Raw genomic sequence first — 23,471 nt, 5'->3', positions numbered from 1 at the left:
TACACTTAAACAATACTGCAGTTTATCAAAAGACACATAAGAAATTTCAACTCCCATGTCTTTGACAGTTATAAAAATCAATATTTTGGCTAAGTTATAAACATGTTTATAATGCAATTATATGCAATTGCATAACTCTAGTAATGCTAATGACAGCTATAAGATCAGAATAGGTTTTTAAAAAAACACTAAAAACATAAAAATATGTAGCCCCATAATTTACCTGTAGAACATGTTGAATTTATGCTTAAATTTCAGCATTTACTATATCACCACTGCTCTAATTTTAAAAATCACATCCAAAGGATAAGGCAAAACGACCTACGAATTGGCATATTTGTTTATTTCTCAATTTGTGAAAATGTCCTTAATTTGTTGATGTAGCAAACAAATTTCAACTCTGATTGCTATGCAAAAGAACAGAAGATAATCTGCTTTGCAACGAACTTTAAAGTTCAACTGCACACAGGCAACATGCTATATATGAAAAAATTACTAACTGAACTACAGGTATTAAATACTGAAAAAAGTTAACAGTTTATTATAACTTATTTTATTTAACAATCTAGGAAGTTTGCAGCCATCAGCAGTTCCAGTGCAATTTCAGGTGCAATTGGAAATTCAGGAATCTCCGTGGAGCTGTTAGTGTAGCGAACCTTGTAGGTAAAATACATGCATACTTTTGATAGCACATGTGAAGGGATCTCTCTAAAATTGACTTCATTAGTTTCGTTCTCAGCAAATTGACCTGGAAAAGAAAAGGAATTTGTTCGTGATATATGGGCTGACCTGTGTTCCTCCAAAATTCATATGTTTAAGTCCTAACCCCCAATACTTGAATGTGACTGTGTTTGGAGATAGGTAATTAAGGCCCTAATCCAGTATGACTGGCATCCCTATCAGAATAGGAGACGAGGCTGCAGACACACAGAGGTAAGACAACAATGTGAAGACACAGGAAGAAGACAGTCATCTACAAGGCAAGGAGAGAGACCGCAGAAGAAACCAACTCTGCCAACACCCTGATCTCTAATTTCCACCCTCCAGAATTGTGAGAAAGTAAATTTTTGTTTAAATCATCCCGTCAATGGTACTTTGTTATGGCAGCCCTAGCGAAACTAATGTAATGCAAAAAGGATAAACCCAACTAGCATCAAATGAAATATGTAGAAGTATGTAGATTTCTGAGTAGAAACATAAAAAAATCTTTATTAAACAGACTCCGTCTAGGGGATGAAGTATTTATAGACCAGCAGGAGCTCTGTGCTATGTCGTCATGTAAACATAAATGATAAGTGCAAACACTATCCTTAAAGAATCTTTTCAAGAGAGTAAATCCACTGTTTTCCCCTTTAGTTTTTACAAATACGGTCATGTCAATGAGCTCTCATAAGCTACTTCCTCCCTTTGTTTAATAACAGTTCATAAGCTGTTTTTAGTGATCTCTCAGAATTTCTTTAGCTGTATCGTTTCTTTACTATTGGGATAAAATATTTTCTTGGCAGTCTAGCACTAGCACTGTGCACTGAATATAAAAGGCAGAAAAATGTACTTTCTGAGAATGTGGTAGTTTTTAAATGTTCTAGTAATTGTCCATTGGTTGGGGGTAGGATGGGATGCAGAGAAAGGAAAGGATTCAGCAGATACTTCACAGCAATGAGGTAAATTTTTGTTTGCCAATAACGAGAACTCTCTTTCTTAAATGTATGTACGAAATATTACCAACAGACACTTACTAAGCCTTTGACACTAGACAAACATTAGTGTTTTCTTTAGGTGAAATTCGTTTAACAGGTGGGAATGGAAATTGGTACAGCCACTATGGAGAACAGTATGGAGGTTCCTTTAAAAACTAAAAATAGAATTACCATATGATCCAGAAATCTCACTCCTGGGCATATACCCAGACAAAACTGTAATTCAAACTATAGTTCATATATATGAACTATACATGTTCATAGCACTGTTCACAACAGCCAAGACATGGCAGCGACCTAAATGTCCACTGACAGATGAATGGATAAAGAAGATGTGGTACATACATGCATTGGACTACTACTCAGCCAAAAGAAAAGAGCAAAATAATGCCATTTGCAGCAACATGGATGGATCGAGACACTGTCATACTGAGTGAAGTCAGACACATAAAGACAAATATCAGATGATACCGCTTATATGTGGAATCCAAAAAAAAGGGGTACAAAAGAACTTATTTACAAAACAAGTAGAGTCACGGATGTAGAAAACAAACTTATGGTTACTGGGTGGGAAAGAGGGGGTGGAATGAATTGGGAGATTGGGACTGACATATATACACTACTATGTATAAAATAGGTAACTAATGAGAACCTACTGTAGAGCACAGGGAACTCTACTCAGTGATCTGTGGTGACCTAAATGGGAAGGAAACTAAAAAAGAGTGGATATATGTATACGTATGACTGACTTACTTTGCTGTACAGCAGGGAACTAACACAACATTGTAAAGCAACTGTGCTCCAATAAAAATTAATAATAATAATAATAAATTCATATAAAAGTCACCAACTTAAGATGTATAATTCAGTGTACATTCACAATGCTGAGCAACCATCCCATCCATCTGGTTCCAAAACATTTTCGCCACCCCAAATAAAACCCACACCGCAGCCTCTGGAAAACACCAATCTACTTTCTTTCTCTATGTTTTTGGGGTTTTTTTTGCCACACTGCGCAGCTTGCAGGATCTCAGTTCCCTGACCAGGAACGGAACCCAGGCCACAGCGGTGAAAGCACCGAATCCTTAATCACTAGACCACCAGGGAACTCCCCTCTACTTTCTGTCTCTATGGATTTATCTATTCTGGATATTTCATACAAATGGAATTATACAACAACGTGTGTCTGGCTTCTTTCTCTTAGCATAATGTTTTGAAGGCGCATCCACCTTGTAGCATGCATCAGTACTTCATTCCTTTTCATGCAAACATTAGTTTGGTGCTGAAAGTTTGAAGCTTCAAAGATAAAACTCTTGTTTTTAAATTAAAGGAGATCAGGCTTTTTAAAAACCCTTTCACCTCAATTTTTAGTTAAAATTTTGTTGGCATCGGGATTTTTCCCCTGAAGCACATCTTAGTTCTGTCCAGTAGGAAAGTCTAAAAGCACTTCAACTCAGGAGCAATGGGTACTGCTAGCACCCAGTGGGGTATCTAAGTACCATTTTCCACTAAAAAACAAACCGAAAAAAACCCACCTCCCCAAACCCCAGGGCTCTTTAACGAATGGCTGTTTTTAGGATTGAGGGATAATGTACAAAATGAACCTGAGAAACTTTATTACAGAAAGTAGTATAGCTATTCAAGACTAATAAAGCTGTGTCAAAAGGACACAGGAGGCAACCTGATGTGCTCCTTCTGGCATAAAAACGGAGCCATTTGAGCATCAGTAAGAATGACTGCACCTGACTGAAAAATATGCAAAAAAAAACCCCAAACCAAACAAACACTCTTTACTGTTGGAGGATGCTGGAGAACCAATTCTTTACTCTGAAAAATTACATGTAAAGGGGAAAAAAAAATCAAGCATTTATCTTTTCTTTCCCATACAGACTATATTTCAGGGTAACCAAATAGTTCTTCTTTATAGGAGAGTTCTAACTAATAAATGCAGAAGAAATTACAGAATTAGAAAATCCCTGTTTTATAATTCCAAATGAAGTAAATCTCAGCAATAATCACAGTGAATGCTAAAACTAAATATTGTATGAAAGTCTGACTGAGGAATTGCTCATGGACAAATCAGCTTGATAACTCTGGAGCCCACTAATCAGTCTTGACATTGCTAAAACACGTGATACAATAGGACGATAAGAGTTCCACCTATAAAGTATTCTTGCTAGAAAGATAAACTGGATTCTGTTCAAGGCTCTAGAATTCCAATTATGAATTTACAAGATGAAACATGATTTAGTATAACCTGGATGTGGACATTATACAAATAACTTTGTTTCTAGTAAAACTGATAGTCTGAAAAAAAAAGCAGGGGGGAGGTTGCAGGGGGACGGACTATCATAGATTTTGCAAGTGAAATAACCTAATGTCAGAAATTTGCTCGAAATACTCTTTTAAAAAAAGTTAGGATTGGGCTTCCCTGGTGGCGCACTGGTTGAGAGTCCGCCTGCTGATGCAGGGGACACAGGTTCGTGCCCCGGTCTGGGAAGATCCCACATGCCACGGAGCGGCTGGGCCCGTGAGCCATGGCCGCTGGGCCTGCGCATCCGGAGCCTGTGCTCCACAACGGGAGAGGCCACGGCAGTGAGAAGTCCGCGTACCGAAAAAAAAAAAAAAAAAAAAAAAAAAAAAAAAAAAAAGTTAGGATATTAGACAAAACAAAACTGGCAAAATGTTGACAACTATTGAAGCTAGTTGATGGGTACAGGAAGGTGTGTTATGCTATTCTCTCCAAGTCTATGTATGTTCTAAAATCTCCATAGTAAAAAATATAGAAAAGGGATTGCAAAGGATCCGAAATAGCCAAAACAATTTTGAAAAAGAAAAACAAAGTTGGGGGCCTCACACTTCCCAATTTCAAAACTTACTACAAAGCTACAGAAATCAAAATAGTGTGATACTGGTAAAATGACAGATACATAGATCAATGGAAAAGAATCGAGAGCCCAAAAATAAACGTACATATCTATGGTTAACTGATTATCAACAGGTATGCCAAGACCATTCAGTATGGTCTCTCTGACAAATAGTAATGGGATGTCCACATGCAAAAGAATGAAGCTGATTCACACTATATGCAAAAATTAACTTAAAATCAAGAACCTAAATGTAAGCGCTTAAAACACAACTCTTGTAAGAAAACATAAGGTAAGTCTTCATAACATTGAATTTGGCAATGGATTTTTAGATAGGACTCCAAAAATCAGAAACAACAAAAGGGAAAATAAATTGGACTTCATCAAAATAAAAAACTTCTGTGCATCAAAAGATACTACCAAGAAAAAACAGCCTACAGAATGAAGAAAATATTTGCAAATCATTTATCTCATAAGGTATAAAGAATTTATAAAGAACTCTTTATAAAGTTCAGAATTTATAAAGAACTTATAAAGTGTCCAGAATTTATAAAGAACTCTTAAACTCAACAAGAAGACAAGTCAATTAAAAAATGGGCAACAAAATTGAATAGATATTCATCAAAAGAAAATATACAAATGACCAGCAAGCACATGAAGATATATTCAACTTCATCAGTCATTAGGGAATTGCTAATCAGAATTACAATGAGATACCACTTCACACCCACTAAGATGGCTAGAATCAGAAAAAAGGAAAATAACAAATGTCAGAGAGGATGTGGAGAAATTGGAACCCTCATACATGGCTGGCAGGAACGTAAAATGGTTCAGCCACTGTGCAGACAGTTCAGCATTTCCTCCAAGAGTTAAACACAGAATTACCCTATGCTCCAGAAATTCCAACCCTTAAGAAAAATTTTCTTGAGGTAAAATGGGAACAGTAGATATGTGGGAAGCAATAACTTCTATAGGTAAACTTTACACGTAACCAGGAGCACAAATCACCAGAGTCCTTCTGTAGTGAACTGACCATGGAAACATAGGGAAATGATCCTTCCTATTACAAAATAATCAATTAGGTTTTATTGAAACTATGGTAAATAACTGAAAACAGGAAATAGCAGAAGCCACTTTTTTCCCAATGCAACATAACCATGCAGTAATTAATATTAGAACAGTTACTGTCTTTCTTTTAATGTTATGAGTCATTTAATTCAACTTAAAAACACATTCATCAAACATTAAAAAAGTGAGGATATATTAAGAGGAAATAAAGAAATGTACCTACCTGGGCCACTCAACATGGCTTTTATTGTTCCTGATGTTAGCGCATGTTCTCTTTTTACAATAAATTCATGACCATCCGAAGATATCAATTTGACATACATGGCGTCAGGGCCCTCACAGCCACCATAGGTTTTCTCTTCTCCATCTAAAGTAAAGTATGGAGTAAAATAATTTTTGAATCACAAAAGTTATTAAAAATAAACAGGTTTACCAAGGTTAGTATCTGAATAACTCAGAGCAGAAACATTTCTGGAGAGTAACAGCCACCAAGATTTTAAAGTTTTTAACTTCTTATTTTATTATTCTCTAAATATTTTCCAATATCAGAATAAACTTTACATTCAAGGATGTTTACTTTATTTTTATTTTGAATTTTTGGCCACATGGCTTCTGGGATGTTAGTTCCCCGACCAGGGATTGAAAATGGGCCACGGCAGAGAAAGCGCCAAGTCCTAACCACCGGACCACCAGGGAACTCCCAAGGATGTTTACTTTAGATGAAAATTTACCAGTATTTTTCATGGAAGTATTAACAATTTGTGAACACAGCAGCACATTCAAATTTGAAGACTAAAAGAAAATATTCAAATAGTAAAACTTTAATTCTATGACCTGAAATACTCATTTTTAAAGTAAGATGCATAGTGTGTTTATGAATAAATGTTCATATGCCATGTGAGCGCAACTTCTGACAAGCCCTGTATTCTAAAATTTAGGGCCTTCTTTACTCAGCATTTTACTCTTGATCCATAAAAAAATGATCAAAACATTTTACTGCCCAGTTTAAATTATTGCAAATATTGAAATAAGGACTACAGACAAATAATCAATTTTAAAAATTCAGAGTAGAGGTGGGATGGCTACCAGCTATCTTCAATGCCACCATGCTGGCTTCAGCCACAGGAGTTGGCTCAACGTAACTTTCTGAGGGAGTACATATTTTTATACAACCCTTTAAGATCTTTTCTCACACGTATAACTTTACAATTTTGTGCTGAGAGAATTTTAATTTTTATGGTACCAATATCTGAAAGAAAATATCTTAAGGCTTATTCTAAAAACTTAGGAAGACTTAGCGGCGAGAAGTGCAAAGGATGAAGCTGAAGTACTGTTCAGTTACAAACATCCATTTACTCATTCATTTGTTATTAATTTAGAAATCCCTAAAACTGAGATTCATAAATATCAAAATCACTTATGTACTACCGCTGCCAAATATGTTTAACCTGAATCTAATCAGGAGGAAATACTCAGACAAATCTAAATTTAAATGAGTCATGAAAGACCTCACTCCTCACCCAATCCCAAAAGTAGGGAACTGTTTAAAGAAGACAAAAGAGAGAAATTAATGCAACAAGTAATCCTTGATTGGACCCTGGATTTAAAAATAATAAACCCACTGTATGGGCCTCCCTGGTGGCGCAGTGGTTGAGAGTCCGCCTGCCGATGCAGGGGATACGGGTTCGTGCCCCGGTCTGGGAGGATCCCATATGCCGCGGAGCGGCTGGGCCCGTGAGCCATGGCCGCTGGGCCTGCGCATCCGGAGCCTGTGCTCCGCAACGGGAGAGGCCACAACAGTGAGAGGCCCGCATACAGCAAAAAGAAAAAAAAAAAAAAAATAATAATAATAATAATAATAATAATAAACCCACTGTAAAGAACACTATTGAAAAAACTGAAATCCTGAATATGGACTGAATTAGGAGATGCATGCTTAAGCATTTAGGTGTGGAGTATTACATGTACAACTAAATAAACAGAACAGAAAAAAAAGCTTCTGTGTGTTTTTGTGTGTATATGTGGGTATATAAACACATACATACATATACACGCAGGAAAAGCAAATATGACAAAACGTTAACTAGTGAAGGCTATAGTGTATTATTCTTGCAATTTTTCATAATAAAAAGCTGGGGGACTCATAAAGATGCATGTAACTTCTAATTATAGACTATTCAAGAGTACAGATTTTTAGCAGTTTTTGCCAACCTCTAAGAACAAAAATAAAAATTATCAATTATTTAAATTTATACTTCCAGTATTTTTTTTTTTTTTTTTGGCAAGAGAAACCACTTTCTTTGTCTGTTGGGAGAGTTTCTAATTTCCTAAGGTACAATAACTAGCAATCACAAATTAAATTTGGCATAATAATGTTACTGATCTGCTTTTCAGAAATATATAATAAACATAAGCTGCTGATTTAAACAACTAATTTCAGTCTCCTCTACTTTACTTGCATTCACTGACTTCAAAGGCCTATTTTGAGAAGAACGCTTCAACTAATTGAACTACAAAATGACTTTTATATAACTTACCCATTATGTTCTTATGAAATTCTACTTTGAGTCCACAGGAACTTTAGTAGTTTCCTGAAATATAACAATGCTGTATTGAGATTAATGCCAGAATAACATGTTTTCCCGTCATTTTTTAATACGTCCTTGGTGTTACAAGTGTAAGGACTCTCTCTGCTATGTAAGTTTCCCAGCCACCACAATACAGAACAGTATCAAGTTTCTGAACATCTGAGAGAAGATGATCACCCCCAGGACAGTAAAGTCTAAATACAGATTTTCCCCCCGGCCTTTTTAAGGTAACTATTCGGACAACAGTTTAAAAATACATATGTTGGGTTTCCCTGGTGGCGCAGTGGTTGGGGGTCCGCCTGCCAATGCAGGGGGCGCGGGTTTGTGCCCCAGTCCGGGGGGATCCCGCGTGCCGCGGAGCGGCTGGGCCCGTGAGCCATGGCCGCTGGGCCTGCGCGTCCAGAGCCTGTGCTCCGCAACGGGAGAGGCCCGCGTACCGCAAAAAAAAACAAGAACAAAAAACGTATGTTGTTCCTTAGGAGCTGAACTGAACTTGAAGGAGACACCCTTGGCCTTAAATCATCTTTGTATACTATATCTACTAGATACTGGTAAACATTAAAGCAAGTATCTGCTAAATGAATGACAACATGATAAATCCAAGGACGTGAAGTAGCTTTCATGTGAATAAAAAAGGTAAGGCTTGCCCTCTTCTTATGTAAGTGTGCACGTCTATAATACATTTTACTGTTCCATCTCTTCCGCACAGAGGCTACCAAAGTTCTGAGATTTAACAATGAAGTGTTAAAAAAATTTAATTTTTGAGAACTCTTAAATTTCGTGAAAGAAATGACTACCAAAGGAAAAGAGCTCATGTTTTCAGTAATTTGTATTTTAACAGCATTTCTTCAAAGGAGGATTTTTTTATCCGAATATTATTTTTTATGTCATTATCAGGAAAACAGTGTATCCTAATTATCCTGTTCTCTAAGTAATTCCTGACCAATAAACCTATGTAAACCCTCACCTTAAAAAACATCATTGATGTATAGAGAGGCTGAATGATTTGCTCCAGGTGTTGACAGAGTCGGGGGGGGGGGAATTAAATGTTAGTCTAGAACACTCCCCAAGCATGGAGGGAGGTATTTAAAGTCTAATGTCTAATGTGAGAGAAAGGCAGCAAGGGCAATGTAACGTTTTTACCAACCATTTGAGGGCCTAATGAGTGTCAACACTGCATTAAATGCCTTGCTTTAAAACAACACTTCCACAGGGGAATTATCATTCCCATTTTAGAGATGAGAAAACAGGAGGAGGCTGCCACCTGCTTAAGGCTTCTACAGCTTAAGTGGCAACATGAGAATTTAAACCTGGGTAGGTTTGCTTTAGAGCCCACGCTCCCTTTCATTATTCCATACCGCCATGGTAATAAATTCTGGCTCCTGTTAAAACTTCTTTCCCACTACTGCTGAGAGGTGCTGATATAAATCCTTAGATAGTTATCTAAAATTTAAAAACAGTAGTCTGTCATTTTTTGGTCATAATAGTAAGCAATTAAAAAATTTATCAGTCATTATTATTTTCTTCTGTTCATACTGCTTTGTACTCCTTCTAAAACACAAAAAAAGGAAAAAATGCTAGAAAAGCTAAAAGAAGAATTTCAAGTGCCAACTTTTCTCTGGAAAATCTCCAGAGCAAAACATCCAGATTGTTTACTTAACTAGCAGTAGCTAAGCAACCATGAAAAGTCACACCTTAGAAGCCCTTTGGGTAGCAACAGTTTTTCTACAGACTTCTTAATATAGTAAATCAATTCCATCATTTATACAAGGGTTAAGGTTGGGTGGGGGAGGGAGCTCCCCATCACTAACAAAGAAAGAGTAAATCAACACTAACAATTAAGAGTAAACATTGATTCCTACGTGGAAGTTAAAAATATTTGAAATATGATTAAATTTGGACTTAACCCACAAATAACCTACACAAATCTAAGTCTGGGGCTACAGAATCTCAGTGTGAACGTCTGAACATCTACGCCATAACTGAATTAGGTATATATGAATTAGGTAGGTAAGAGGAAGTGGTTGAACAGTGGGTTGAGAATAGTTCCAGGCAGAAGACATGAACAAAGTCTTGATGTCATTGTGCTTTTAGAGTGTTATACATAAACATTACTTTTTTATAGTTTTTTATTTTTTAGATTTTTATTATCTAACAAATACTTAGAAATTCTAGGTGAGCCTAGGGTCTACACTGAAATCAGTTTTTTGTTTTTTTTTTTTTTTGCTGTACGCGGGCCTCTCACTGTTGTGGCCTCTCCCGTTGCGGAGCACAGGCTCCGGACGCACAGGCTCAGCGGCCATGGCTCACGGGCCCAGCCGCTCCGCGGCATATGGGATCCTCCCAGACCGGGGCACGAACCCGTATCCCCTGCATCGGCAGGCGGACTCTCAACCACTGCGCCACCAGGGAGGCCCTGAAATCAGTTTTTATCCTAGTATCTTTGAACATCGAAAAGATCTTTAAATGGCCCATTCCTTTTCTGATTTGAAATGTTACCCTTATCATATACTATATTACTACATGGATTTCTAGACTGTATTCTGTTCCATCAATCTGTTTATACCTGACCAATATCCCCACTGTTTTAATTACAATAGTGTGATAAACATGTTTGTACTAAAGAGTTGGGCAAGTCCACATTTTATTATTTCACATTTCTTGTTAGGTCTACTTTTAGGTACTTTACAGTTCCCATTATGAATGGGATCTGTTTTCTCGATTATACTTTCTGAAAGGTTATTGCTGGTGTTTTAAAGAAAACCTTCAGTAAGTTGAGCTTGTATTCCATGATCTTCACAAACTCTCTTATTAGTTCTAATAGTTTTTCAGCTGACTTGCTTGGATTAGCTAAGTAGATGAGAGCAACAGCTGCAAATCTATTCCTTGTATCTTTTTGCTTTTTTACATTGGTTATTTACCTGGAAAAAATAAGGTTAGATGTCTAACTGACATCACTCACAAAAACACACTACAGATTAAAGAACCAAATTAATTTAATTTGGTTGTTTTAAAATTTGGTTTTAAAATTAATTAATTTTTAACAGATTAAAAAAACCCCACTGAACTCTAGAAGAATAGAAGAAAAAATACAAATAGCTCATAGACCTGTATAAAAATGTTTGATCCCAATGGTAATAAGAAAACTAAAACATTAAAACTTGCTAAGGGGCTTCCCTGGTGGCGCAGTGGTTGAGAGTCCGCCTGCCGATGCAGGGGACACGGGTTCGTGCCCCGGTCTGGGAAGATTCCACATGCCGTGGAGCGGCTGGGTCCATGAGCCATGGCCACTGAGCGTGTGCGTCCGGAGCCTGTGCTCCGCAACGGGAGAGGCCACAACAGTGAGAGGCCCGCGTACCACAAAAAAAACCCAAACAAACAAACAAAAACAAACAAAAAAAAAACTTGCTAAGAACCAAGTTTTGGAGGAAAGGGGAAATGGGTGATACTAAACAAAAATAGTATATTTATACTTTTGAAATATTATGGGGCAGTGAAAAGGAATAAGTTAAACCTATATATATAATAACATGGAAATACCAAGATAAACTTAATTTTTTAAAAAGCAGATTAGAATGATAGGTACAGTTTGATGTCATTTAAGTAAAATAAGGGGTTTCTCACCTATTAACCTCATGTTTTCGGCTGGAAAAAATATATATAAAAATAACCCCGAATAGCCAAAACAATTTTGAGAAAGAAGAACAGAGCTGAAGGCATCATGCTCCCTGACTTCAAATCACTACTACAAGCTACAGTAATCAAGACAGTATGTAAAAAACAGTCACATAGATCAATGGAACAGAACAGAGAGCCCAAAAATAAGCCCACACTTATATGATCAATTCGTCTATGACAAAAGAGCCAAGAATATTCAGTGGGAAAAAGACAGCCTCTTCAATAAATGGTGTTGGGAAAACTGGACAGCTACTGCAAAAGAATCAAACTGAAGTACTGTCTCATACTATATACAAAAATACACTCAAATACTTAAATGTAAGACTTGAAATCGTAAAACTCCTAGAAGAAAACATAGTGCGTTCTCTGACATTGGTCTTAGCAGTATTTTTTGGGATATGCCTCCTCAGGCAAGGGAAACAAAAGCAAAGATGAACAAATGGGACTACATCAAACTAAGTAAAAAACTTTTGCGCAGCAAACAAAACCACCAACATAATTAAAATGCCACCTACTGAATGGGAGAAGATGTTTGCAAACAATCTGATAAGGGGTTAATACCCAAAATATATAAAGAACTCATACAACTCAACATCAGAAAAACCCCAAACAACCCCAATTAGAAAATGAGCAGAGGACCTAAATAGACATTTTCCCAAAGAAGACACACAACACACACGACAGCCAACAAATACATGAAAAGATACTCAACATCGTTAATCACCAGGGAAATGCAAACTGAAACCACAACGAGATGCCACCTCGGACCTGTCAGAATGGGTATCATCATTTTTGGCAAGGATGTGGAGAAAAGGGAACCCTCTGGTGGGACTGTTAAGTTGGTGCAGCCGCTATGGAAACCAGCATGGAAGCACTACCATAGATCCAGCATTCCACTTCTGTGCATCTTTTCTAAAGACACTAAGAACACTAATTCAAAAAGATACATACACCCCTACATTCACTGTAGCATTATTTACAATAGTCAAGATATGGAAGCAACCTAAGTGCCCATCGATAGATGAATGGATAAAGACATGATACACACACACATACACACTACAAGATTACTCATATAATGGAATATTACTCAGCCATAAAAAAGAATGAAATCTTGCGATTTTTGACAACATGGGTATTATACTAAGTGAAATAAGTCAGACAGTGAAAGATAAAAACTGCATGATTTCAGTTATATGTGGAATCTAAAAACCAAAATGAATGAACAAACACAACAAAATAGAACCACAGACTCACAGATACAGGAGAACAAACCAGTGACTGCCACGGGGGAGGGGGTGGGGGAATGAGTGAAGTAGGCAAGGGAGATTAAGAGGTAAAAACTGCCAGTTACGGGTCATGAGTCATGGGGATGAAATCTACAGCATGGGGAATATAGTCAATAATGTTGTAATATCTTTGTACAGTGACAGATGGCACTAGACTTACTGTGGTGATCATTTTGTAATGTATAGAAATATACAATCACTATGCTGTGCACCTGGAACTAACGTAGTGCTGTGGGTCAATTATACTTCAATTTAAAAAAAATCATAAAAATACGTGTTTGAAAGTACAAATAACTAAAAAACTATGATTTAAAACTGATTTTTAAAAAGAAACAAGTATGTGGAACTAAGCCACTCGTGAAGGAGACAATGGTCAGTCAGCCTGATGATTTGTTCTTAACAATATGTAAGAATATGATTAATTTGGAAAACAAAGTAAATTACATTAACCAAAAATTATCTAATGTTTAGGCCTATTTGAAGAGGCAAGAAGAGCGGCTTCGGCCATTAATACAAATTGACAGAAGTTACAGAATTCCAGTTTGTAACAAGACATCAGAATATCTTGCCTAGAATGTGCTTAGAGTGTCGCTGAATTTATGTATCTCAGGATGAGATAAAATTCTCATTCTGGCTTATTCAACTTATAACAATGCTCCTGTAGTACTTAACTCTTGTGTAGGCAGTTTTAATACTTCTGGCAAAGTAACTCAGTGTCGTTAGAAGTCCATATTTGAATTTCTACTCTGTGCATTTCTATGTTGAGACCCAGATAGGTTAAATGATAAGACTTCTGTTTCTTCATCTCCCAAATGAGGAAATTGGACTCAACTGTGACTAAAGTCCCTTCCAGCTCTACCATTTCATGATTGAACCCATGTGAAATTCACCCTCCCTCTACAACAAACTGCCCATAACTCCCAATTTCCCATCTTTATTAAGCAAGAGTCACTCCCACACAGCACACAACTCAAGAGCCCTAGAGTGTTGTGTGTTCCCACTGAGGCTGTCTTGTCTGCCTTACCCTGTAACCTACCTAATCTCCCTCTTAGACAATGATCTCCAAACTCCTTTGTTTTGGTCTAAAAAGTATGAACAAGTACTTCACTATATAGTGTGTACCTAATTATAGATTCTACACACTATAAAATAATTAAAAAGAACCTTTAAATGATGGGCTGAAAGTAAACAAATATGAACCCAACCCCGACCTTGCTTCATCCCACTGTGAAGAGTTCATGAAGACTGGCACCATGCATGCCTCGCAGCCCTTACACCCTTAACTCCCTGCCCTCTCCTCTGATGTAGCTATCCACCCCAATCCCAACCCTGGCCAAACCGGATTCTCCACCGAGCTCAGGCCTCAACCAAAGACTGAATTGGCTGAAGAAAAGTCACAACCATTGTGACTGGTCTCAATTTTAAATTTATGGCCACACACTTTAAACAGATGCTTGGTGTCGTACTGATCCTCCTACCTAGTCAACTGGCTTTCTTACTCTGAGAAAATTCACGGCATTTCCTAAACCTCCAACATACCTCTCCTCCCTACCCTGACAACTTCACTTATTTCACCAACAAAACAGAAACAAATCACTTCAACTGCCTTATCTTTCCACCTTCATCCTACCTGTATCTATATACCATATACTTCCTGTTTCAAAAGTTGAGTAAAAATCATCCTTCCTATGCAAGGCCAACCTTTCCACCTAAGCACAGTGATCCAAGGACTTTGTCCTGCCACAATTCAACATATCAAAAGGCTGGGGCTTCCCTGGTGGCGCAGTGGTTGAGAGTCCGCCTGCCGATAACAGGGGACATGGGTTCGTGCCCCGGTCCGGGAAGATCCCACATGCCGCGGAGCGGCTGGGCCCGTGAGCCATGGCCGCTGAGCCTGCGCGTCCGGAGCCTGTGCTCCGCATCGGGAGAGGCCACAACAGTGAGAGGCCCGCGAACCGCAAAAAAAAAAAAAAAAAAAATGCTGTAACATCATCACTACCATACACTTCTCTGTAACCCATACTGATCAGACTTTTTAGACCTCTAGTCCATCCAAAGTGCTCTTGTCAAATTTCAACTACTTGGTCACTGGGTCAATTTTTTTTTATTATTTTATTTATTCATTTTAAAAATATTTATTTATTTATTTGGCTGCACGGGGGTCTTAGTTGCAGCATGCATGTGGGATCTAGCTCTGGGCCGGGGATCGAACCCGGGGCCCCTGCATTGGAAGCGCGGAGTCTTAACCACTGGACCGGCAGGGAAGTCTCCTCTGGGTTAATTTTTCATCATCATCTTACTCTTAGGGTTTTACAGTTGACTCCGCCCTCTTTTCTGAAACATTTTCTTCCCTTAGTATTATGGATGCCACACCCACCTGGCCTTTCTGCTTCTGTCACTGTTTGCTCCTCCTCTGACCCGAGTGCTCCCAGCCATCTGCCCTCTTCTCCATTAATACTCTTTACTTGATGTCCTCTGGTCCATAGTTTTAAATATCACATGTAAAATACGACTCCAAGATTACCTCCCTAGCCTGACTTCTCCCCCGAGCAACAGCAGTGGACATCCTACTTGCCTACTGCACACATTCTGAGCTGTATAAAGTCATCCACCTCAGTACACTCTATACAGAACTCCTGCTTTATTCCTCAGAAACCAGTGCACCTGCCCCAGTCTTCCTCATTCCAGTAAATGGTGCTACTGTTCACCCAGATGCTCGGGCAAAACAGGTGACTCCTCCAAATACTTTTTCGTCCTGGGGCGAAGGTAAGAACCATTTGGCTCCACCTTCAAATTACATTCCAAATCAGACCACTTCTCACTAACTTCCAACCCTACATCTCTAGTTCAAGCTACCACATGGCAACTGAACTACTACCAGCCTCCTTAGGAGCTGGTTTTTCCACTTTCCTCCCACTCTGTCAGTTTGCCACTCAGCCATCAGTCATCAAAAGCATAAGCCAGGTATCACTCCCCTGCACAAAATCCTCTAATGGCTTCTCATTACGTACAGAACAAGGACTGTAAAGTTCCATCTTATTTACTCCTTGCTGACCACTATGATCTCATCTCCCATCACTCTTCCTTCATTAACGTCCAACTACATTGGCCTTCCTAGTATTTTAATAGGTCAAGTTCATTCCTCCCTTAAGGTCTATGCATTTACAGTTACTATTCTCTGAAAAACTCTTCCTTCAGATCTTTATTATTTTAGTCTCCAGGCAAAGCATTAACTCCTCAGAGAGGTAGGTCTTCCTTGATCACTTCTCTTTCAAAATCAGACACCACACCCTAGTCACTCTAACTTAATCTAACTCTCATCTAGCTAGTCTCTTCACATTTATCACCACCTGAAACTGTATTTGCTTACTTAATGTATAGCCTCTTTCCTCAAGCTCGGTGAGGGCAGGCCTCATGTAGTGCCTAGCGTATAAAAGATGCTCAATAAAGAGTTGAGTGAACGGCACTACTGTTTTCTTAATCACCAAGGCTTGAAATTTTGAGCATCACTGGGTGAGCTTTTTCTGATCTTATTTAATAACGGAACAGTAAACATTTAGGACAGGTTAGCTGAAATGCATTAACACATACCAGTGTAAATACAAAGATATTCCAGATTATTTTCTAGTACTGAAAAAAATCTACCCGAAAAACCCAAACAAGCAATTTATAAGATATAAATATTACTTTGGAACTTGATATATAGAACTGACTATAACTTCTGACTACAAACTACTGACTATATTACAGAATTACCATAATGTAATGAAACTAGTATCTTCCATTTGAAATAAATTTATATACATATATATATTTTTGGAATGGTAGATAGTTATTAGGTAAATCTCACACTTAAGAAAAAAAAGGACAGCCATTTAAAAATTAAGTATGAAGCCAAAATCATCACTGGCAATAAGCACTTAATACCCACGATGACAAGGACCATAGTTGTCTCCTTGCCACTGTTTCTCCAAAATGAATGAATCCACGTGTGAACCGTGATATTTCAACATCATGAATTATACCACAATTATAATGTAAACGAGATCCGAGACGTATCATTTTAGTCCACTAAACAAAAAAGGAAACTAGTTGGGGATCAGAAAGCAAATCGGGCAGTTTGAAAATGAGGTTTTAAAACTCTAAAGGATTGCGGTTGTTTTCCACACTGAAGGCGATGCAGAGTAGGAATGCTCGCACTAATAACTCGAACTCCATAGCTGTATTAAAGAGGTTCCATAAGAGAAACTTAATGGCCACTGTACTCGACACTAGATACCTCCTTTCAGATGAGACTGGGAGGCAGATGCACGGCAGCCCCAAAACACCAAGTCGGGCAGAGATCACCCAACAAGTTGGTAAACTTCTCGGGGTCCCGCAACTGGAAAGAGCGAAGGCCCTCTTCTATGACTAAGGACTGACCCCAAGAAAAGAACGAATCTGAGTGCACCCGGGGAAAGCAAAAAGGGAAAGAGACAGGGCTGCCATGCTCCTAACTCCACCCTGCCCGCGTTTAACCCCGAGGAGGCCCAGTCTCGCCGGCCGCCGCCCCTCCTTCCACCCTTTTCCAAGCCCACCGAGCGGCGCCAGAAAAGGTCCCGCCGCCCTCCTCTCCCCTCCCCCAAACCAGGAGCCGAAGAGGCCAGGGAAGGTTAAGAGCTTCCGTTCCTTCCCCGCCCAAATGGGAAGGGGTGGGAAGTGGGATGGCGAGCGCGCCCCCACTAGGAGCCTCCCCCGTCCCCCACGCTGGCCCGGAGCTCCGTTCCCACCCCAGCCCGAGACTCACTCGTCAGCCCCGCAGCAACCGCAGCCACCGCACCGGGTCCACGCGCACCGCCACAGCCCCTACACCAGGGCCGCCCCCCCACCCCCAGCTGCCTGCCGCCGTGGGTTCCGGGGCAGTTGGAGGAATCACTTCCGCTGGGTCACCGACGCTTTCTACGCGCGGGAGATTAGTACCTAGTGAGGCGGGGACTCGCTGAGTCCGTCGCCCGCCGGCGTCTACAGGAAGTGCGCAGCGCTCCCTCCCTTCTCCCACAGGCCAAGCCTAAGAGGATGGTCGTCCCTGGAAAGTCTCAACCAATCCTATTCTGGGTCTTTTGACTCCCAGCATGCAGCGCCGATCCTGATCTGATTTCCGCGGGGACAGCATCCTCAAAGAGGTGCTGGGGGGCTGGGGTGAGGGGTGGGGTCCGAGGCAGCATTGCATCCTGGGATTTGTAGTTTCTCTGGCGGGTACTGTCGTGTTTGGTTGAGGCAGCACTGCAACCTGGGACTTGTAGTTTCTCACGCTGAATGCTAAGAACCTTGTAATTTTGGAGGTTGTTCCTGCCGCTCGTTTGGGGGTACGCGTAGAGGTCGGAGACTATCTGCAGAGGAAAGATTGGATAGTGGGAGTGCGGTTGCTGTGCTAACAAGATCGTGCTCTTTATGAAGCAGCTTGTCTTTTGTGAAAAGTTGCAGAGCTTGCTGAAGAGCATCCCAACAGCTCGCGAAATCGCTGGCCTCATTTCCTCTCTTCCCGGTACCTTTCAGTGTTTACTGAAAACTAACCACGCCCCCCACACCCACTCTGAGGCCTTTCCCCCACCTCCTGCCCCCTCCCAGCCACAGGGTTGCTCAGCTTCTGGATTCTGAAATCACTCACCGAAAGCCCTGCCACCAGTACTCAGTTCTGACACCATCTTTGTCACTCCACGCCCCCTTTGCCCCTCCTTCCTCTCCTCTCTCTCCTGGTCTCTCCCCCGCGCGCTTCCCCCCACCCCCCATCCACCTATCATTTTTACACATCTTACCTCCACGTAAGATGGGGTTATGTCCTGATAAGCCCAGTGGAATTTGAAAATGTCGTAAGTCGAAAATGCATTTAATAGACCTAACATAACTTAGCCTACCTTATCTTAGAATGTGCTCAGAATGCTTACATTATCCTGCAGTTGGGCAGAAATCGTCCAATAGAAAGCTTATTTTATACTAAAGTGTTGATTATCTTAGGTAATTTATTGATTACTTGTACTGAAAGTGAAAAACACAATGGTTGTATAAGTGTATTGGTTGTTTACCCTCCTGTTTGGGTGGCTGATTAGGAGCTTCAACACCGGGGAGAGAGTTTCATACTGCATATTGGTAGCCCAGGAAAAGATTAAAATTTCAAATTGTGTATGGTTTCTACTGAATGCGTATAGCTTTGGCACCATCGTATAGTCAAGAAATTGTAAGTCGAACTATCGTAAATCAGAGCCGTCTTTATCGCTTTCCCTTGGTGAAATTTAGGCACCCTTCCAGGAAGGGTGAAACAGCTAAATAAAGTTCACCCTCTGTTTACCGGACTGTGGCATGAAAGGAATGTAGGGCCAAGACTCTCACCATTGCAAGTTGCTCAACTCCGACTGTTGTGTAACGATGTCCGCAAAAGGAAAACAGATACAGGCGATCCAAAGTTTGTTGACCTAATTAGTGACTTTTGCCTGCAAGACTTTTTTAGTTCATTTGGCAGATAAAAGGTGTTGCAAAAGCAATACCAGACAGATCGTCCTGGGTTAATTTTTCAAAGCCTTTGCAAAAATTATTAAAGTTTTTTGGTTATAATAGCTCAGAGTAGAATTTGGTGGGGAGGAGAGGCAATGGGGTGAGAAGAGGAGGATGTGGGCCCATTTTCCATTATACTTTTCCTCCTCTACTTCAGAAGTGTTGTTTTCTCCAAAACTTTCCCTTTTCCTCATTGCATTATCACTTTCTATAAGGGTCGCTCTGTTAGTTGCCTAGAGAATGATAGAATTTTCCAGGTGAGGATACTGAGGCCAGCTAATGCCAGATTTAGGGCTAACTTTAGGGTTCTTTACACTATTTATTTTCCAACTTAACAAACCTCAATAACCCACACTTCTGTAACCAAAGTCTCAACAAGCATCATTTTTAATGTCAGTATGTACTTACATTGTCTAAATGTACCATGACTCACTTAAGTATTTCCTTAAATGTTGGACATTGACCATATTTCCATTTTTAAATCACCTCATGTAATACCGCGTTCATATCTGCAGAAATCTTTGACCATGTTTCTATTTCTTTAGAATATGAACATTTTAAAAGATCTTGATAATCTGTTGACAAATTCTTTTCCCCAAAGATTCTCGTAGTTTATTTTCGAAACTAGTAATGTATAAAGAAGCATTTAGGGTCCTTATCAAAATACTAGCTTTACCACAATTTTTCTTTTCTTTTTTCCATCACACCATTCTGCCCTTTAGCTCATGTTAAAGGAGGGGAAGGGGGCTGGTGGATGGGGAGGAAAGACAGCCAAAAAACAAACAAAAAATACATACAGTAATGGTGGTCATACATTCTACAAGTGATAGCCATTTTCAATTTTTCCATCACCCTCCATCTTTAAAGGGACCCTCTCAGATGACATGAATGGGGAATCAAGGATTATTTTGTAAACAGCCTTAATATCATTCTAAAATCCCACTCAAGTAGTATATATTCAAAAATTGTCTCTAAACTACTAGAATTGGGAAATCTTTTTTTTTTTTTTTAAGATGTTGGGGTAGGAGTTTATTAATTAATTAATTTATTTTTGCTGTGTTGGGTCTTCGTTTCTGTGCGAGGGCTTTCTCTAGTTGTGGCGAGTGGGGGCCACTCTTTATCACGGTGCATGGGCCTCTCACTATCGCAGCCTCTCTTGTGGTGGAGCACAGGCTCCAGACGCGCAGGCTCAGTAGTTGTGGCTCACTAGTTGCTCTGCGGCATGTGGGATCCTCCCAGACCAGGGCTCGAACCCGTGTCCCCTGCATTAGCAGGCAGATTCTCAACCACTGTGCCACCAGGGAAGCCCAAGAATTGGGAAATCTTGTTAACCATGACTGACAATTTCATATAATTCTATAGCACAGAATTTTCAGAATATCATCTCATTTTAGCTACTTAGAAACCTTGAGTAGACCAAATATTATTATTTCCATTTGCTTACAGTTTCTGTAGGAAGAAACTAAGCTTAACAGAGGATAAAAATTCAGGTTCTCTCAATATATATATATATATATTTTTTTAAATTAATTATTTAATTAATTTTTGACTGCATTGGGTCTTTGTTGCTGTACGGGCTTTCTCTAGTTACTGAGATCGGGGGCTACTGTTCGTTGCGGTGCGCGGGCTTCTCACTGTGGTGGCTTCTCTTGTGGAGTAGGGGCTGTAGACATGAGGGCTCAGTAGTTGTAGCTCGCGGGCTCTAGAGTACAGGCTCAGTAGTTGTGGCGCACGGGCTCAGTTACTCCGCGGCATGTGGGATCTTCCCGGACCTGGGCTCGAAACCCGTGTCCCCTGCATTGACAGGCAGATTCTTAACCACTGCACCACCAGGGAAGTCCCTCAATGTATTGTTGAAGTAATCATACAAAGAGGCCGTTAGACTGAGATGGCTCTGATGCCTTGGTAGTTTAGTGAGCAACCCAAAAGCTAAGCAAGATTCAATTCTTATAAATACCTCAAGGTATTTCAACCAATCACAAACAACCAATCACAAACAGCCAACTAGATTTTCTCAAATAATGCAACAGCATAAGCTATAAGCAGGGACTTCCCTGGCGGTCTAGTGGTTAATACTCCACGCTTCCACTGCAGGGGGCATGGGTTAGATCCCTGGTCACGGAACTAAGATCCTACATGCCTCACAGTGTGGCATAAGCTATAACCAATCAAATAATTTCCTTGCTTTGCATGTGCATCTTCTCCATAAAGACCTTGCCCCTAGCTCCTGTCAGTGGAGTGCTCCTGACCACTTCCAGATTTGGTACTGTCCGATTTGAATAAATTTTTGCTCTAATAAACTCAAAAATTTTAGCATGCCTCAGTTTATCTTTTTAAAGCTATTAAAGAAAAACACTGTATGAACAGAAAAATTTACATACATATCAGTACAATAATGGCTAATTGATATTGTTTGTAATATGAATTACACTAAAACAAGAGTTTTTGAAAGGTAAGTGGAAGATAACTTTAAAAAAGGGAAGTTACAATAGCAAAGACATGGAAACAATCTAAATGTCCATCGACAGATGAATGGATAAAGAAGATGTGGTATATATATATATGTGTGTGTGTGTGTGTGTGTGTGTGTGTGTGTGTGTGTGTGTATGTGTGTGTGTGTGTATATATACACACACACACACACATATATATATATACAGTGAAATATTACTCAGCCATAAAAAAGAACGAAATAATGCCATTTGCGGCAACATGGATGCAACTAGAGATTATCATACTAAGCGAATGAGTCAGAAAAAGACATATGATACCACTTACATGTGCAATGTAAAATATGGCACAAATGAACCTATCTACAAAACAGAAACAGACTCACAGAGAACAGGTGTGGTTGCCAAGGGGCAGAGGGAGGGGGAGGGATGGACTGGGAGTTTGGGGTTAGTAGATGCAAGCTATTACATTTAGAATGGATATACAACAACGTCCTACTGTATAGCACAGGGAACTATATCCAATCTCCTGGGATAAACCATAATGGAAAAGAATATGACAAAAGAACGTATATATATATATATATATATATATATATATATGTGTAACTGAGTCACTTTGCTATAATATATAATGTGCAGAAGTTAGCACAACATTGTAAATCAACTATACTTCAATAAACAAACAAAAGAAAGAAAGAAAGTGAAGTTATCCATAAAGAAATAGTATAATTTTATCCTTCTGGATACCCAGAAAAAAGTAGATAGGATTTGGAGTTGTGAAGGTGATACTATTTTCGACTATTAGTTTGTTCCTCTCCTATGCCAATAACATATATATATATTTATTTGATTTTATTTTACAAATTTATTTTATTTTTGGCTGCACTGGTTCTTCATTGCTTTGTGTGGGCTTTCTCTAGTTGCTGTGAGCAACTACTATTGGTTGCGGTGCGCGGGGTTCTCACTGTGGTGGCTCCTCTTGTTGCAGAGCACGGGCTCTAGGCACGCAGGCTTCAGTAGTTGTGGCACGCGGGCTCAGTAGTTGTGGCTTGCGGGCTCTGGAGCACAGGCTCAGTAGTTGTGGCGCACGGGCTTAGTTGCTTGGCGGCATGTAGAATCTTCCTGGACCAGGGCTCGAACTTGTGTCCCCTACACTAGTAGGCAGACTCTCAACCACTGCGCCACCCGGGAAGCCTGCCAGTACCATATTGAGTGAAAAACATGGTTCCGAAATAGCAAACAAAAGCGTCCTTTACTAGTTGGATGCTCATCCTTCAATACTCAGCTGAACCTGAATCCTTTG

The 23,471-nt window shown here is 39.7% G+C and overlaps 1 protein-coding gene across 6 annotated transcripts; it reads right to left on the bottom strand.

Annotated features, from left to right (window-relative positions):
- Positions 1-18,293, bottom strand: ELOC (elongin C). 6 transcript variants are annotated; one of them, XM_082600851.1, is made up of 4 exons: positions 18,147-18,293; positions 8,170-8,223; positions 5,856-5,999; positions 1-748 (listed from the first exon to the last, which is right to left on the bottom strand). In XM_082600851.1, the coding sequence occupies exons 2-4, from the start codon at positions 8,171-8,173 to the stop codon at positions 558-560; spliced, it is 339 nt and encodes a 112-aa protein (XP_082456977.1). In that variant the 5' UTR covers positions 8,174-8,223; positions 18,147-18,293; the 3' UTR covers positions 1-557. The 6 variants fall into 6 exon arrangements, with proteins under 6 accessions (XP_082456977.1, XP_082456978.1, XP_082456976.1 ...); XM_082600852.1 differs by lacking the exon at positions 18,147-18,293 and adding an exon at positions 17,974-18,130 and having other exon boundaries at positions 8,170-8,239; XM_082600850.1 differs by lacking the exon at positions 18,147-18,293 and adding an exon at positions 17,974-18,130.
- Positions 18,294-23,471: the final 5,178 nt, after the last annotated feature.

This window comes from Mesoplodon mirus, assembly GCF_964341445.2.
Source record: "Mesoplodon mirus genome assembly, chromosome: 16".
NCBI classification, from domain to species: Eukaryota; Metazoa; Chordata; class Mammalia; order Artiodactyla; family Ziphiidae; genus Mesoplodon; species Mesoplodon mirus.
This window is presented reverse-complemented; position numbering and strand designations above follow the sequence as displayed.